This window comes from Rhinolophus sinicus, chromosome 14 (genome assembly GCF_057876585.1).
Source record: "Rhinolophus sinicus isolate RSI-liver-muscle chromosome 14, RSI-T2T, whole genome shotgun sequence".
In the NCBI taxonomy this organism is placed as follows: domain Eukaryota; kingdom Metazoa; phylum Chordata; class Mammalia; order Chiroptera; family Rhinolophidae; genus Rhinolophus; species Rhinolophus sinicus.
Genome location: NC_142514.1, coordinates 111,679,629 through 111,696,499, shown reverse-complemented (window position 1 = coordinate 111,696,499; position 16,871 = coordinate 111,679,629). Strand labels below are relative to the sequence as shown.

At 32.7% G+C, this 16,871-nt stretch overlaps 1 protein-coding gene across 4 annotated transcripts in view; it reads right to left on the bottom strand.

Moving 5' to 3' along the window:
* ATM (ATM serine/threonine kinase) overlaps positions 1-16,871 on the bottom strand; it is a 119,208-nt gene that overhangs the window by 56,465 nt on the left and 45,872 nt on the right. For all 4 annotated transcript variants that reach the window (XM_074335523.2, XM_074335525.2, XM_074335524.2 and 1 more), the window contains 8 exons: positions 13,085-13,259; positions 12,371-12,535; positions 11,459-11,591; positions 10,050-10,145; positions 7,884-8,055; positions 5,221-5,362; positions 4,012-4,188; positions 2,177-2,354 (listed from right to left, as the gene is read on the bottom strand). In XM_074335523.2, the coding sequence (XP_074191624.2) occupies positions 2,177-2,354; positions 4,012-4,188; positions 5,221-5,362; positions 7,884-8,055; positions 10,050-10,145; positions 11,459-11,591; positions 12,371-12,535; positions 13,085-13,259 (1,238 nt within the window). The remainder of the gene's footprint in view (positions 1-2,176; positions 2,355-4,011; positions 4,189-5,220; positions 5,363-7,883; positions 8,056-10,049; positions 10,146-11,458; positions 11,592-12,370; positions 12,536-13,084; positions 13,260-16,871) is intronic.

The window sequence follows — 16,871 nt, the reverse complement described above, 5'->3', positions numbered from 1 at the left end:
TGACAAGGAAAGTTTAGGAAACCGCAGAGGAGTATAGAAAGGAACATAATCTAAACAAGAAGTTTCACAGAATAAGTGAGATCTGACAGAAGAGTAATGGTCCAGCAGAAGAGGAAAGGACAGTGTTCTAGGCAATAGTGATACTGGAATAAGAGATGGATGGAACAAGAAATAACTTGAAGAATTTACTGAAAGAATTTCAATATTGTTGAACCACAGATACGGGGGACAGAGAGAAAGAGATGGACTAAAGTTATTTATAGCACGGAATTGGCAGAACTTGGTCATCAAATGAGACATGTGATTACACGTGGCTTGGGCAACTGCATGCCATTCACTGAAGAGGTAGGTACACATTATGAGAAGCAGGCTGGGGGAATAGGATGAAGATGATAAGCGTACCTTCAGACAGTTAAATCTGAGATGCACATGGGAGGTTCAAGTGAACGCCGTGAGACACCAGAAAAGATAAACCATTTAATTTGATAGAACTCTATATATTTACTTTCCTTTTTAAGAGCAGAATTTTACATGTGAAGTTTAAATTTTCAGTTAAGGCAATAAAAATATTGGCACTCCACACAGACATAAAATAAAACTGGCTGATTCTGTCTTTGAGTGGTTGTAGCATAAATATGTCTATACAAATGATAAAAATGAGGAAAAAGTCTTGGCCATGATCTTGATAACAAATTGTTAGGTTACCATAAGCAGTGATTTTATTAAGCTTGGTGTATAATAAAATTGTTTTTAATACTGCTTTAAATTACATAATATTTAAAGTTTAAATGCTTACTGGTAACTGTAAATCACTTATACCTGTACTTCCCAAATTAAGAATAAGAGATATAGTCTAGGTAGTTTGCAAAGTCTCTATGAGAATTTTTAGTTTAGGACTTCCATTACAACGGCCTAAAGAAAATTCATATAAGCATGTTCTAGACCATTTATATGACCAATGTATAATCTAGTAGAACTACAGAATGGGCATCCACATCTACGTTTATAATTATGTTATTCCAAATAGATTTGCAATTGCTGTTAGCCAATAGAAAAGATCATACATTAAAAAAACATAAAGCAGAGCAAAGTTAAATCTAAATGACATCACAGTCATGTCAAATAAAGGTTGTAGTAGTAAAAATAAATGGAACAATTGGTTGAGTGACAACAACCTATGCCAAAGAGACTAGAATCATAGTCTAGGTTGGAAAGTGCAATTTAGTTGTAGCAAAATATCACATTAAATTAATATTTTTCTTATAATTCTATTGGTCTTAAGTGAATTTGTATCTAGTTTTATTTTTGCACATAAAATACATTAATACAATAGACTAAAGACAGTAAGTTAACCTTACAGATCTATGAATTGTTTTTCCTTTTTTTAAATTTAAGTTTGAAAAACTAACCCATAATGAGTCCTCAACTATGCATATGTGTGTGTATGTATATATATATATATATATATATATATATATATATATATATATATATATATAATGTGCACCTAATTGCTGGTGGAATTTCTCCTTCTATAAGCTCTTACTATGGGAAATATATAGTATGGAAGGAAAAATAGGTTGTAAAAGTAAATAAAGTACAATCCAATATTTGTTTTAAAAAACTGGAAATACATACCAAATGTTAACTGTCATTATTCTAGATCATAGGATTATGGGTAAACTTTTTTAACCTATGCTAATTTTTCTATATTTTCTACACTAAATATGATTTTGTAATAAAAAAACACTGCTTTTATAAAATGAGTTGGCCAGAGCTTCAGTATGAATATTCCATTATCTCCAACACAGTACCTATAATATCTGGTTGTGTTTGTCTGCTTCTCCACTGCTAGAATACAGGGTGTGTCTTGTTCACATCTATTTTGCCAGTGCCAACCACAGTGCTTGACATACTGAATGCTCAGTTAGTTGCTCTGTTATTAATAGCCAAAATTTACTGAGGGAGTACTATCCAGCAAGTAATATTCTAGGTGCTTTACACACATTATCTCATTGAAAACTTGCTACATTTATCTCCATTCTACAGATAAAGAAATAGATGTTTAGAGGCTATAGAATTAAGCCTACAAAGCATTTTGATGAGATTCAAACAATCTATCTTTCTCTAGAATTAAAAAGATAACAGTATAAATGTGAGGAATTTAACAGAATACCTGAATCCAAATTTGCAGGGGTCGTGGATCGGCTCGTTTGTAAAGAGTGTCTGAAACAGCTAGTGAAAAATCCCTGAATGTGTGTAGAAAGCAGATTTCTCCAAGATTCATTTGTATCTTGGAGTAAAATATCATGAATCAAATATGGAAGCACAGTCTGACAAAAGTCAGTTTTCACCTAGAATACACAAAACACATTCAGTCAAAAATAATATACTTAAAATTTTTATTCCATTACTGACATAGTAAGCTTTTTAAAAAAATGATAGATGAGTATGTCATAAACTCAATGTACTGCTAAAAAACATACAAAAAAAGTGTACTAGACAGTGTTTTTTTTTTTTTTTTTTAAAGAAAACAGAATACCTATATAAAACATATGTGTTAGTTACAATGTAATTGTTGATTTCCAGTCTAGGCCATTTGCATATAATGAAATAGAATACTGCTTACAAATAATCACTACTATAATTTTATAGCTTAAGTGTTAATAACAGAAGTACTCTAATTTGATAAGGGAAAAATGGGGATCAACATTTACAACAAAAGCTGAAAATCTGATTTTTGCACGTTTTTTACACTTAGTGAAAAGCTATAATAGCCATGTTAAAATATTTATTTTTTTAATAAACCCCAATTTCTGGGTATAAAATTCAGGTGCTTTTCTGTGGTATACTCCAAAATATAAAAAAGTGCTTTACTATGGTACTCAAACTTTTTTTTGCCAAGATACTATCTTTATATATTCATCACATACTACACACATAAGATAGACTGCAGATTACCAATTGCACACTTTTTCCTTTTTAAACTAAAGACAAGTCAAAAAGCCAGTTTTGGAAAGAGAATTTAAGGAATTAGAAATTGGGGTATATATAAATGTATATTTGGAACATTTTATCTCTGGCCCAGTCAGAATTTTATAAAAACCTTAGGTTTGTTCACTGATGACAAAGGAGTTCTGTGTATGTCCAGGATATTACTCTGTCGACCTCGTCCAAGTGCAGTGCAGTGTTGCAGACAGTGTGTTAATTTATTCACTGTCAATACTTCTTCTGTATGAAGCAAGGACTGCTTTTTAAATTGCTTTCAATGGGTGCAGTTTAACAAAATATTCACTTCTCTATCAGTTATTTGTGATTGGTAGATTTTTGACGTAGTCAGATATTTCGTTTTCATGTTTCTGTTGAATCATGCTTGGCAGTACTGTAAATTAGGTTAGCTTTTAGTCTAAAAGCATCATCATTTTGTGCTATTTTAGATGACATTTGATAAAAGCGTATAAAGTTTTTGTTTGATTTGGTATGTACCTTTACTCTCTATTGAAATAAATTGTACTGTACCTTCAAAAATAAAAAAAGCGATGTTAACTGCTACCCCCCACCCTTTTTCTCACTAAGCAAAGCATATCAGGGAAGCAAATGACAATGACCTTATTAGAAGAAGTAAATAAACCAAAAAAAAAGACAGGCTTTTGGTTAATATAAATATTTACAGTCATCAGTATTGTAACTCTCATGAGCAACAAATTACTCAAGGCACCCCTTAGAACTCATCCAGTATGCAACTACCCCACAGGTGAAACTTACTGCATAAGTTATGGCTCATAAAGACACCCTGTTTGATGGATAGATTCACAAGAGCTGAGTGTAAGTGATGCTGCATGAAGATGATAGGCTACTATACCACAGCACTCATTTTAGATATTATAGGCCACAAACATGTACACAGAAGCCAAACGGAATGGGACAAGCAAAGAAAACTATTAAGAGAAAACTCAAATGAAAAAAAGCAAAGGTAGAAAGGAATCAAGTCAGACCAATTAATCTTCTTACCTCGCACATTGGCTTTAATAATTGAAGAATTTCACTTTTGGTGCCTCCACTATCCAAAAAAGCACAAGTCAGTGTCTTTATCCAAATGTCATGATTTTCATTTTGAGGAATCCACAGGCTTGTATCATCCAAGCCTTCTAAAGGGTTTTCTTTGTCAAGTCTGGATACTTCTAAGAACTAGAAAGCAAGTGATCAGAAAATGTAAATATAAGGTAATCAGAAATACATTTTACCCTTCCTGTGCCAAACAAATATCTAGACAAATCTGTTTCCAAATAAAACTAAATATAGTTAAATCTGGAGACAATGATTATCTTTTAAATTTAAAATACATTTATGTTTACATGAGAGGCAGAGTAGTATCGTAAAAAATTATTGGTCTAGACAGCAAAAAACTTGAATTCTCTCAGCTCACTACTAGTATATTACATGAATCACAGCTCTCTGCCTCATCTGTTTTATATACAAAACCAGTCCAAATCTACTACACAGAATTGACTTCAAGATGAAACGAGAATTTAAAATGTTATTAACTATAGTGTTTCACAGGTTCCATTACTAGTTTTATTAATAGTTTAACCGGTAATTTCACTAAGACCAAAACTGTATTTATGATGCATTAAAAGTACTATTTCAATGCTGAGTATATGCCCTGAAATTAAACTGGTGAAAACTTAATCATACATTTCTCAGTCACTTTATGAAAAGAAAATATTAAACAGGAATGCTTAGACTTAAAGGAGAAGCAAGAGCTCTTAAATACCCTTCATAGAGTACTTTTGATGGACCCTTGTAATGATGTCAACATGGAAAAAGGATGAAATCTATAGGTCATCTTACATTTCACTTGGGGGTGTGATACTTAAAAATGCTATGGAAATAAATACTTGCTTGTCAATTAAAATACCTATAAACCACAATGGCTTTCATGAGATCCAAGTCAGGGATTTTCACTTCTAAGAAAAAAGGCCTGGCATTAAGAACTCTTCCTTTGCCAAAATCAGTCATCACTTCTATCTCATCTCAGTTTTTCCACACTACCATAGTGAAAAATACAAATCCCTTGGATTAAAGAAATTCTAGAATTATTTCTAAAAAAGGTTAAATGTCGGTATAATACTATTGAAGCAATTTGATATTCTTATCTGACAGTAAATAGAACTGTTCTAGAACAGTGGGTATTCAAAAAACATTTATTATTTGAGAGACCTTTTTCCTCGATGTTCTAAAAGGCTGTAGATAGATCAGCATGGGATCAGTTGTCATCTTGTAAATCTCCCAAAAACTATGTCCAGTCTTTGTGGCTAAAATATTTTTCAAACATGTAACGGCAGCTGATCGCACTTTGACACTGAAAAACATATAATTCAAATGCCTATAAAGTATACCAGCTATTAATCTTGATAAATGTTAAGCAACCTCCTATGAAAAAACTAAAATCTAAAATATATATTATTAGAAAATTTTACATTAAGAAATTTTACATCTATAAAATTCTATTACATCAAAGCCAAAATTATAAAAAGAAATGTTAACATTCTTTTAGTAAACTAATCACTGCAATGGCAATTCCCTTCATCCAATACATTAAAATTTATACTACAGCTACTAAAAATTTAAAGGACTCATAAAAAATAATACTAATAAAAATGAGTAATAAGAATGACAGAATAGTAATTCACCTGAGAAAACAATATTTGATCTTTTCTCAAAGAAATACAAATAATTTGGGATAAGGCAGAATATTTCCCTCTAAATGATATAATTATTGTCTAGAACAATTTTAAACAAACAAAAAGTACACATTTATTCTGAGCAGAAGCTAGCTGAGAATCATTAGGTAAGGCATCTAAAACATCTATTGAAACATGGAATGGCCTTCTCTTTTGCAAAAAAATTAGGAAAAGGAGGGCTGCAATACAAGAATACTGAAAATAGGACAGCTGACAAAAATTGTCATGAAGCCTGACACTGTAAATGATGATGAGCTTTCAAGTAAATGCCTAATTCCCTTTACGTTTCTCAATTAAGACACAGAAACATAAAACCTAAACTTGGCCTCATCCTTCACTGCTCTCTATTTTCCTCATTCCTCCATATGCTTAATCAGCAAGTTCTGCTGGCTCTATGTTAAAAGGGTTCCACCCATTTCCTGTCTACCTCCATTACTGCCCCCCTGATCCACATCACTATCATTTCTCCTCTGGACAACTGCAAGTTTCATAATCAGGCTTCCTGTTTTCGCTTTTGCCCCATCACAATCCATCTGCCATATAAAAGCTAGAGAAAAAATTTAAGTAGCATCATGACACTACTCTGCTTAAAACTCCATGACTTCCTTATATATTTCAAATAAAATCCAAATTTCTTAATCAGAATTAGTCTTACCTTTCTAATTTCATTTCCCATCATCTTTTTCCACACCAGACTTTTTCCTGTTCCTCAAACACACCAATCTTATTTTCACTCTAGATATTCCCTATCTTAAATGTTTTACTGTTCCCATCATCTTACAGCTGACTCCTGAATACTAGGATCAGCTAGGTGACATTTCCTCAGTAAAGCCTTCCATAACCAGCTATTCTGGGAATTCCTTGCTTAACATACCCTCTGTAGACCAGAGGCCCCTTAAACATGTAATGATTTTTTTTTCCTCTCACAGAAAGATAGGAATAATAAATTGTACCTGTTCCTTACGGTTCTCAAGTTTAAGTCACACTAATATCTGTGTGTACCTTTTTTTGAAAAACCAATTGCAAAGTACTGTGTAACAAATGAAACATTTAATGCTTACAATTTTCCTATGGAAAATCTTTTCAAAAATTGTGCCAGATACACATTTAAAAAGTGAAATGGATAGAAAAATAAATGGATAAAAGAATGGCTTGATGTGACAAAGCAAGGATAGTAGTAAAATACTGATGGTAGAATCTAGGTAGAATCTAAGTGGTAAGTATATGGGTATTATTGTAAAATTCTTTTAACGTTGCTGTACATTTGAAAAATTTTTATAATAAAATGTTGGGGGGGAAACATGGCAGCCTTTTTATTGTAACAACAACAACAAAAGAGAGAAAGATACATGTCCACTAAATCAACAATGAAAACATGCAGGTAGACATTATTGCCAATTATTTATTCCCCGAGAAGGAGGACAGGTTGTAGGGAAACATGCAAAATACCTATTTACCTTTGAAAGATGCCTAGTTGTGGGCAAAAATCCTTTGAACTCACCCACCAAAAATGGTGATCAGGTCTTTAAATATACCAAAAACAAGTAAATAAATTGATAGATAAATGGGGAAGGGGGCAAAGAAAGCAAAAGTAATCTCATAACCAGCAAGCTGAAATTATTGCATCTGTTACAATTTTGTTTTGCATAGAGAATAAATAGGTAAAAGAAAACCTTGTTTGATTAGCTTAAGAAATTGGAGTCATGAAACTTCTGCTCTGTGACTTATTTTAAAAGGATCAAAATAGTCTAGCTGAGAAGGCGGTGGCACCTTTGATTTTGACAAATGTCCAAAATATCCCATTTTACATTCCCCTATCTTAATGTTCTGTATAGAATCACTTGGCAGTTTTCTTATTATTTATTTATCTAGTCTACTCTCACTAAAATATAATACAGACCTTGTCTGGTATATTCATCACTATCTCAAATGCCTGGCACATAGTAGGGTTTTAGTAATTATGTAAATTACTAGAAATACAATTTTCATTAAAATACTTGAGACTGAAAGAAAACTACGGCAACATAGAAAAGAAAGCATTTAAGTTACTGGAAATGTTAATTTATGTGAAGAATCATTCTCTTTTTAACGTCAGGTTAAGTAAGTGCTATCAGAAATAAAGTATCATTAAACACTCACCAATCTTCTATCAGTGTATTATTCAGGTAAGTCAGCATTATGAGGGTCCACTGAAGTTCTTTATCTTCAAATAACTGAAGGGCCTTGGCATAAGATGTATCTTTACTATGCTGTATAGCTATCGTAGAGAAATCTATAGGACCTACTTCTCCCAAGCAGCTTCCAACAGCCTCTACGTATAGAAATTCAGTATCAGCAGTTATAGCTAAGAGATCACACATACAACAGAAATTTTTTAATTTCAAAACTATAATGCTGTTTTGCCATCTTTCAAGAGTTAAGTGTTTCTCAAAGATTTTGAATAAACTAAAGAAGCTACAAAATATTGTTATCATTCCTTTACATATCATCCATGTGGGCAATAGATAGTTTCCTCTATAAAATAACACCCAGGAGATAGATTAACTAGTAACAGAATATAGATATTAATGATGAAAGTCTAAACATAGCTACAGTGTGAGAGTATCAACAAATTTTAAAACTGTTAAAAATTTTTGGAGGTTTTACATACATCAAGTCCACAAACCTTAAACCCTCAGTTCAGTCAAGACTCACAAGTAAACACACCCCTGTGTGTGAACTCATATTTTTTCCCATCTGAATTAGCACTATCCAGATGAAGTGAGAACATGTTCATCATGTCAGAGGAATCGCTCATGCTCTTTCCCAGTTATGGTGGAATTCATTAAAATATGTTCACAAATTATTTGATAGTCCTCCTTTCAAAAGATGGCGCCTAATTGCTCTCCCCTTGAGTGTGGGTAGTACTTAGTGACTCACTTCTAACAAACAAAATGTGCACAAGTCTTTCACCTCCCTGATTAAATTTATCCCATGTTTTTAATTTTCTTAGATACTATTATGAATGGAACTGTAAATGGAATGAAGTTTCCTTTTTAGATTGTTCATTGCTAGTGTATAGGAACACTACTGAATTCTGCGTGTTAATCTTGTATCTTGCAACTTTGTTGAATTCATTTATTAGCTCTAACATATTACCTTTCTTGTAGACTCTCTGGGATTTTCTATATATATAAAATTATGTCATCTGTGAATAGAGATCATTTTACTTTTTCCTTTTCAATTGGAATGCTCTTTATTTCGTTTTCTTGTCCAACTGCTTTGGCTAAAACTTCCAGTATAATGTTTAATAGAAGTGGTACAAGTGGGCACCTTGTCTCATTCCTAATCTGAGGGAGAAAGCTTTCAGTCAGTCTCTTATCATTAAGTATGATGTTAGCTGTGGGTACAAAGATTTTGTGCTGACCAGGAAAGCACTTAGGGTTCCTGCAGCAAATCAGGTTTACCCAAAAGGGGTGCTACTATAAACAAAGGGAAAGTTTCCTTGTTTAAAGGAAACTTCTAGGGTGCTGATAAGGTTGTTTCTTGGTCTGGGTGCTAGATGCACAGGTGTATTCTGTTTGTGAAAATTCTTCAAGTTATATACTTATGGTCTGTACACTTACCTGTTAGCAAGATATAGTTCAATAAAAAATTTACCAAGAAAGGAAGTACCCTAGATATTAGGCTCCCACTGAGAAGGAAGATTCCACTGAAAGATAAAGGAATCTATGAAGTGCCTTTTGCTTTCCTCCCGTTTTTCTTATTTGAAGCAATACGGTCATCACAACTTTAAGCTGATTTTAATTACATGATTTTCCCATCCTGTGACCACCAAATCCAAACATACACTAGGCCTAACATTGGCTATTTATCTTACATTAGGTTACCCCAAATGATGATAGTAAAGGACTTAAATAGTTTTAATATTTGAATTCAATATAGCCCTCCAAGTCCTCACTCTCATTTTTGTTACATGAAAAAGATACTAAGTATCAGTCATTTATAAAATGTATCAAGTTGCAAATTTATTTGCAAATTAATATTACAAATAGGTATATTTGACTTTCCTAAGTATTTACAAGGCATTTTCAAATCGAGAGTATATGTAAATGACCAACTTTTCACTTTATATACATGAATGTCTAAGGAAGGAAAATATGAAAGGAAGGATGCTTACAGATACTTTAACTAAACAGAAATATAACTTAGCTAGCAGCTGACATTTCCCTAATATCCCAATTGACAAACTTACTGATTTTGAAAATATTATAAAGATGACCACTCAAACATAAAAACTCATATTCATTTTGCCAAATAGTTTACCTAAAACTTCTCTTTCACCAGTGTGGTTTATTGCCATCTTGCATAACTGCAACAAGCTGACAACTAGCTTCACCATTATGCCATCTTGCGGATTATCTAGGAGCAGTTTTGAAAAAATTAGTTTCAACTATAATGGAGACAACACTTTTCTTTACAATTTGCTTATATATTAAAATTATCTGACTAGAAAACTTTCACATTTTTTTAAAAGGTTTTGTATCATGAGCACTTCAAAAACTATGAAGTGAATGTACTTGAAATTCCTTATGAAATAAAATGATGTAAAAGCGATCGGCAATATTTGGCAAACAAAAAGAAAAATGTCTCATGAAAGGTTAGTACCTTAGCAGAATCACCAACAGAGACACAAAAATCATTCAACATTAAGCTAGAAGGAACCTTGGAAACATGCTTGGTTTTTAAACTTCTAGCATTTAGTCTAGACCAGAATTGTCCAATAGAACTTTCTGTAATGATGGAAATAGTCTAATCTGTCCTGTCCAGTAACAGCCACTATCCACATGCTACTACTAAGAACTTGACATGTGCTAGTACAATGAAGAAACTGAACTTCAAATTTTGTTAAATTTTAATTCATTTAAATTTAAATAGCTACAAACAGCTAGTGGCTGTATCGGACAAGGCAGGTCTAGACCAATGAAATAACCAGATACTTAAAAATAAGAGATAGAGGTGTTCATATTTTTTATATGTATGTATCTCAGAACAAATGCACTAGAAACTTAGATCTCAGGTGGTTAAAATCAAAATTAGTTTTAGAAAGTCCTGAGGATAAGAATAACACAATAGAAATACAAAATTAATGGGCACAAGAAAATGAAAACCAAAACATAAGTAGAAGAAGTTCTCCACAACTGCAATACCATAACAACCTAAACTCAAATCAAATTAACATAAAAATGAATGTTTTCTCAATAAAATAAAGCTAGAAACATGTATACATATATGCGTATATATAAAAACACATACACATATGTATACACATGACACACATACTTAAATGATGTTTTAAATGAAACACATTTTTTTTACTTAAATTAAGCTGGAGCAGTAGGCAGAGACAGATTACCTTTTATGCATGGCTCTAAGGAATTCATTTTTCTTGTAGGCAGTAGGAAGATACATTTTTTTAATAGAATAACATGATCATGTTTGGATTTAGAGAAATCCTGGCAGAGGTGTAGAAGAGGGATAAAATGGGAGTAGTTCAAGGTGAAGAGATCATTAGGAAGGAAGTCTTTTATGGTTAGATCAGAAATGATGAGGGTCTGAACTAAATGATGAGAGTCTTAACTCAGTCCATGGCAATTAAACCAGGAGTAAGAATTTATAAAAGGTTCTTTCAAAAAGAAATAGGCACAAATAGCCCATGTCATTAAAATTAGTACCCTGAGATGCTTTCATAAGCTCGATCATTTGATCTTTATGTTGTTCTAGTTGTCTTCTAAGATCCTTCAATCCTTCAAGCCTTGTCAATGGAAGTGCATCATAAACACTTACTGAGAGAAAATGGTTAATTTCCTAAAAGAGAAAATTAGTTAAAAATGTAACTTGCTTTTTACCTGTATTAAGTCTGTGAAATAAAATTTAAAGAAAAAAATTAGCTAGTGCCTTTTACAGACACTGACTTATATCACTATTACTACCAAAGTAGAAATAATTTACTTAATTCTATTTCAAATCCTACATTTTAATTTAAATTCTAATAGACTCTCATAACATAGTTAAGATTTTAAGTATGTTATAGGATACTCAATTAAGAGGAAAAAGCTTACATTTCTATTTATTTAGTACCATAACTCTGATTTTACATCTTAATATATTTAACTATATTTTCATATTGATACATAGTAAAATAGAGTATGATTTTTAAATTATAATAAGATAAAAATATATATACCTGAATATAATTTTTAAGTTATAAAGGTTAAAACAGAATCAAAGCTTGAAATACTCTTTGAAAAGTTAAATATCATCTCTAATTTAAACATTAAAATTGTCCCTAAAAGAATCAGATGGTAATTTTGAGATATTAATGGATCTTATGCATATGAAAACCAAGCATATTTTAATCACATTCATTCAATATTTAAATTCAAATCTTTACCAAAAAACTTTGATATTTATATTTTTACTGCAATGGAAGAGGACATATTAAGATTCAGTTTTTTATGTGTTACTTTTTTATCACAACTTTTCAAAGATTCAATTTTTTACTTTTAAAGCATTAGAGGTTTTCAAAACGTACTACTGTTTATCCTTTCTACTACAAAATAGCAAGATAATGGAATAATTATTACCTCCAAGAGTGAAAAGGGTCCTCTATTGTATTTGATTTTCTGCTGAGTAATACGTAAATCTTTAAAGACAACATGATCAGGAAAAGGATCTAGAAGTTTAATCGTGACATAGAGGTTTTCATTATCTTTGTTGTCTATCACCAAGTATTTCAACAAGTCCAATACCTGAACATAATTTAAAACAAAAAGGGGGGGGGGAGAAATGGCTTAATTATATTTTAAAGTAAAACAACCAAACCCACTCTAAGACATGATAAAAACTCTACTAATCTAGTTCAGATAAAATGTTTTAATTACTTCTAAGGTGCTCAGCTATTACTGTTTCTGTGTTTTTAAATAACTCAACAAATAAAGTGTTAGTACAGCATGGGCACTGAGGTATGAAAGTGCCAATGTTACTGAAAAATTTTGTATAAGTAATATCTTACACACCATCATATCGGTGTGAACTGCTATTCCTGGTTTTGACTACCTCTACACTTCAGGATCAGAGATAAACTATCAGATTAACTACTAAATCAAAACTACTAGGTGTTCTATAATTAAATGATTACAAAAATTAATTTGTTGAGAATGTTTTTCCAACCAGTTTTCAAGGAACATTTTCACTAAAATTACTAATTACACTAAGTAAACATAAAACACTTAGCTCCTTCCAAGAATGCTGTATCAATGTATTTCAAATATCATTTTGAAGATGATTTCTGAAATTACCTGTTCCTGAACCTCCACCTGATCATCCACAAGGGGTATAAGTGTACCAACGATAACATGAAGATGATTTTCTAAAGCATCCTTACAGTAAGTTACTGCTGTGTGGCAAACCTGGCTCAATAGGTTACAACAGAGGGAGAAGCTACGTAATGACACATCCATGAACCGAGAAGGCCTAATATAAGGAAAAAACAGTCAGTTCTAGGAAACTACTTTGAAATAAATTCATTCAATTCATTTTTATTCAGCAGCTCTAATTCTGATGTGGCTTAACATAAAAGTTACTTTCATATCTAATTCCTTAAATCCAAAAAGAGAAGTGACATCAGCAAAATGGCACAGTAGGCAGCCCCAAGCTCCCCTGACAGAACAATGAAAAACAAGCCGAACTACAAGTTGTTTCTGTTTTGTTTGTTCATTTATTTTGTTTTTTAGATTCCACATATAAGTGGAATGATATGGCATTTGTCTTTCTCAGTCTGACTTATTTCACTTAGCATAATGACCTGTAGGTCCATCCATGTTGTTGCAAATGGTAAGATTTCATTCTTTTCTATGGCCGAGTAATAGTCCATTATATATATGTACCATATCTTTATCCATTCATCTATCGATGGATACTTATGCTGCTTTCATATTTTGGATACTGTAAATAATACTGTAATGTACAAAGGGGTGCATATATCCTTTCAAATTAGTGTTTGTATTTCTTTGGATAAATACCCAGAAGGGTGATTGTTGGGTCACAAGAGAACAAATTGATAGTCGCCACATGGGAGGGGGGTTGAGGATGGGTAAGAAAGATGAAAGTACAGATTGCCATTTATAAAGATAAATGGGGATATAAGGTACAATATTATTGACTCTTTCAGTAATATTGTAGTAATTAATATGGTGTCAGATGGGTACTAGACTTATCAGAGTGATCACTTCCAAGGTATATAAATATCTAATCACTATGTTGTACACCTGATACTAACATATTTCATGTCAACTGCAATTGAAAAATAAATTTAAAAAAATTTTTTTTAAAAAGAATGTGTCAGCTCTGCAGCCTGTCATGAAAAGATCTCCAAAGATATTAGATTGATGCAAAAGTAATTGTGGTTTAAAAGGTAAAAAATAACTGCGAAAACCACAATTACTTTTGCACCAACCCAACAGTATAAAATAAAAATCAATTATATTGGAGTACATTTTTAAAAAAGCAAACTCTCAGAACTTTATTAGAATTCTGTAAACAGTAAAAGATTTACAGTAATCAAGCAAATGCTTAATCAATCAAGAAAAATGCAACTTAAAAACTGTAGAAAAGCTTTGTGGTGATTTTGGTCGTCCTTGCCCCACCCCCTCCCCAGCTTGGCCATAGTCATAAAAACTACATTCCCCAATTCCCAATGTGGGATTCTGGTTCATAGTTCCTGAGAAAGCAGAGCAAACTTTATTCGCACATTATTGTGTATGTCTTTTCTGAACCTGTCTGGGACTGACATAAGGTGTTGAACTCTGTTTTGCCCACTTGGATCTCCCGCAAGCTGGAAAAGCTGCTGGCATTGCTTGAAAACATTTTAAGGCTGACCAACAGCGCACAGATGCCTGGGACAAAAGATTACTGTTGAGACATACAACTGACTGCTTAATGCCTAGAAGGGAAAGCTGGGGAGAGAATTTCCTTGGGAAATTAGAGCATTTAAAATCATCCATATATTCAGGGAATTTAGAAAGCCAGATACATGCCCACGGTAAAGTGCTTGCTCAAAAACTACCTGAGAAGACCATAAGCTCTTTCACTTTGGGCTGATCCACAGGTTCAGTGCAACCCTGGCTAAGTGTGGGAGAGTCCCAACACAGAGCCAATCTGCAAAGACTCTCTCTCTTTCTGGCTCCTGATATTCAAGGAAATCTCTGTCAAAACACTATCTGAACATGAATTAAGGAACAGCTGTCAGTGACCACACATGGCAAAGAATACATTCTCTGTAAAAATAGTTGAGTAAACTCATGAAACAAATGGACTATGACAGACTTCAACAATCAAAAAAAGTCAAACCCTGGAGAAAGGGAAAATCTGATTTCCACAGTTACTACATTATCATAGTAAAACGTCCAGTTTTCAAGAATAAAAATCACAAGGCATACAAAGAAATTAGAAAAGAATGGCCAATTCCTAGGAATAAAATATAGTGACTGAAACAGTTCCTGAGGAAGTTCAAATACTGGAATTACTAGACAAAGACTTCAAGCAACTTCTTAAATATGCTAAAAGAGCTTAGAGACCAATGAAAATGAAGACACAGCATACTAAAACTTATGGGATGCAGGAAAGGCAGTGCTGAGAAAAAATATGTAGCAGTAAACACCTACATTAAAAAAGAAGAAAGACTTGGGGCGGCCAGATGGCTCAGTTGGATAGAGCGTGAGCTCTAAACAAGGTTGCCGGTTCAATTCCCGCATTTGGTGGTGGGCTGTGCCCCCTGCAACTAAGATTGAAAAACTGCGACTGGACTTGGAGCTGAGCTGCGCCCTCCACAACTCAATTGAAGGACAACGACTTGGAGCTGATGGGCCCTGGAAAAACACACTGTTCCCCAATATTCCCCAATTGAAAAAAATGCTTAAAAAATAAAAAGAAGAAGAAAGACTTGAAGAACACTATCATACACTTAAGAAGAATTTACTCCAATATTTTTCAAATTCTTTCAAAAAACAGAATAGGAGGGAACTCTTCCTAACTCATGAGGTCAGCATTTCTCTGATACCAAAGCCAGATAAAGATACCACAGGGAAATTGTAATAACCAATACCTTTTATAAATATGCACACAAAACTTCTCAAGAAAATACTAGCAAACTAAATCTAAAAGCACATTAAAAGGATTATACACCATGAGTAAGTAGATTTCGCCAAGGAATGCAAGAATGAGTCAATATAATACACCACATTAATAGAATGAAAGGAAATACTGTATGATCATCTCAGACACAGAAAAGGCATTTAACAAAACATAACACCCCTTCATGATAAAAACACTGAGAAAAACATGAATAGACAGGTACTTCCTCAACATAATAAAGGTAATGTATGAAATATTCACAGCTAACAACATAATCATTGTTGCAAGACTGAAAGCTTTCCACTAAGATTAGGGACAGGACAAGAATGCCCACTTTCACCACTGCTATTCGACACTATACTGAATATCTAGCCAGAGCAATTAGACAAGTTATAAAACTCATCCAAATTAGAAAGGTAGAATTAAAATGATATTCACAGATGGCCTGATTCTCTATATACAGAAACTCCCAAAGAATCCACAAGAAATCTACTAACAGTAACAAATTTAGCAAAATTGCAGGTCATAAGATCAATAAGGTCATAAGATCATAAGATCAATGCACAAAATCAGCTGTTTCTGTACACCAGCAATGACAATCCAAAAAGAAAATTAAAAAGCAATTTCATTTACAATAGCATCTAAAAGAATTAAATACCCAGGAATAAATTTAGCTTAGCATGTGAAAGACTTGTACACTGAAAATTATAAAGCATGGCTGAAAAATTTTAAAAGTCCAACTAAATGGAATGACATCCTGTGTTCATGGATTGGAAGACAAATTATTGAGATGTAATACTATCTGAGTACATATTCAATGCAATCTCAATCAATATTCCAACATCCCTTTTTTGCATAAATGTTAGCTGGTCATCAGATTCATATGGAATTGAAAGGGGCCCCAAATAGCCAAAACACTGGCATAAGGGTTGACCAATGGAATAGAACTGAGAA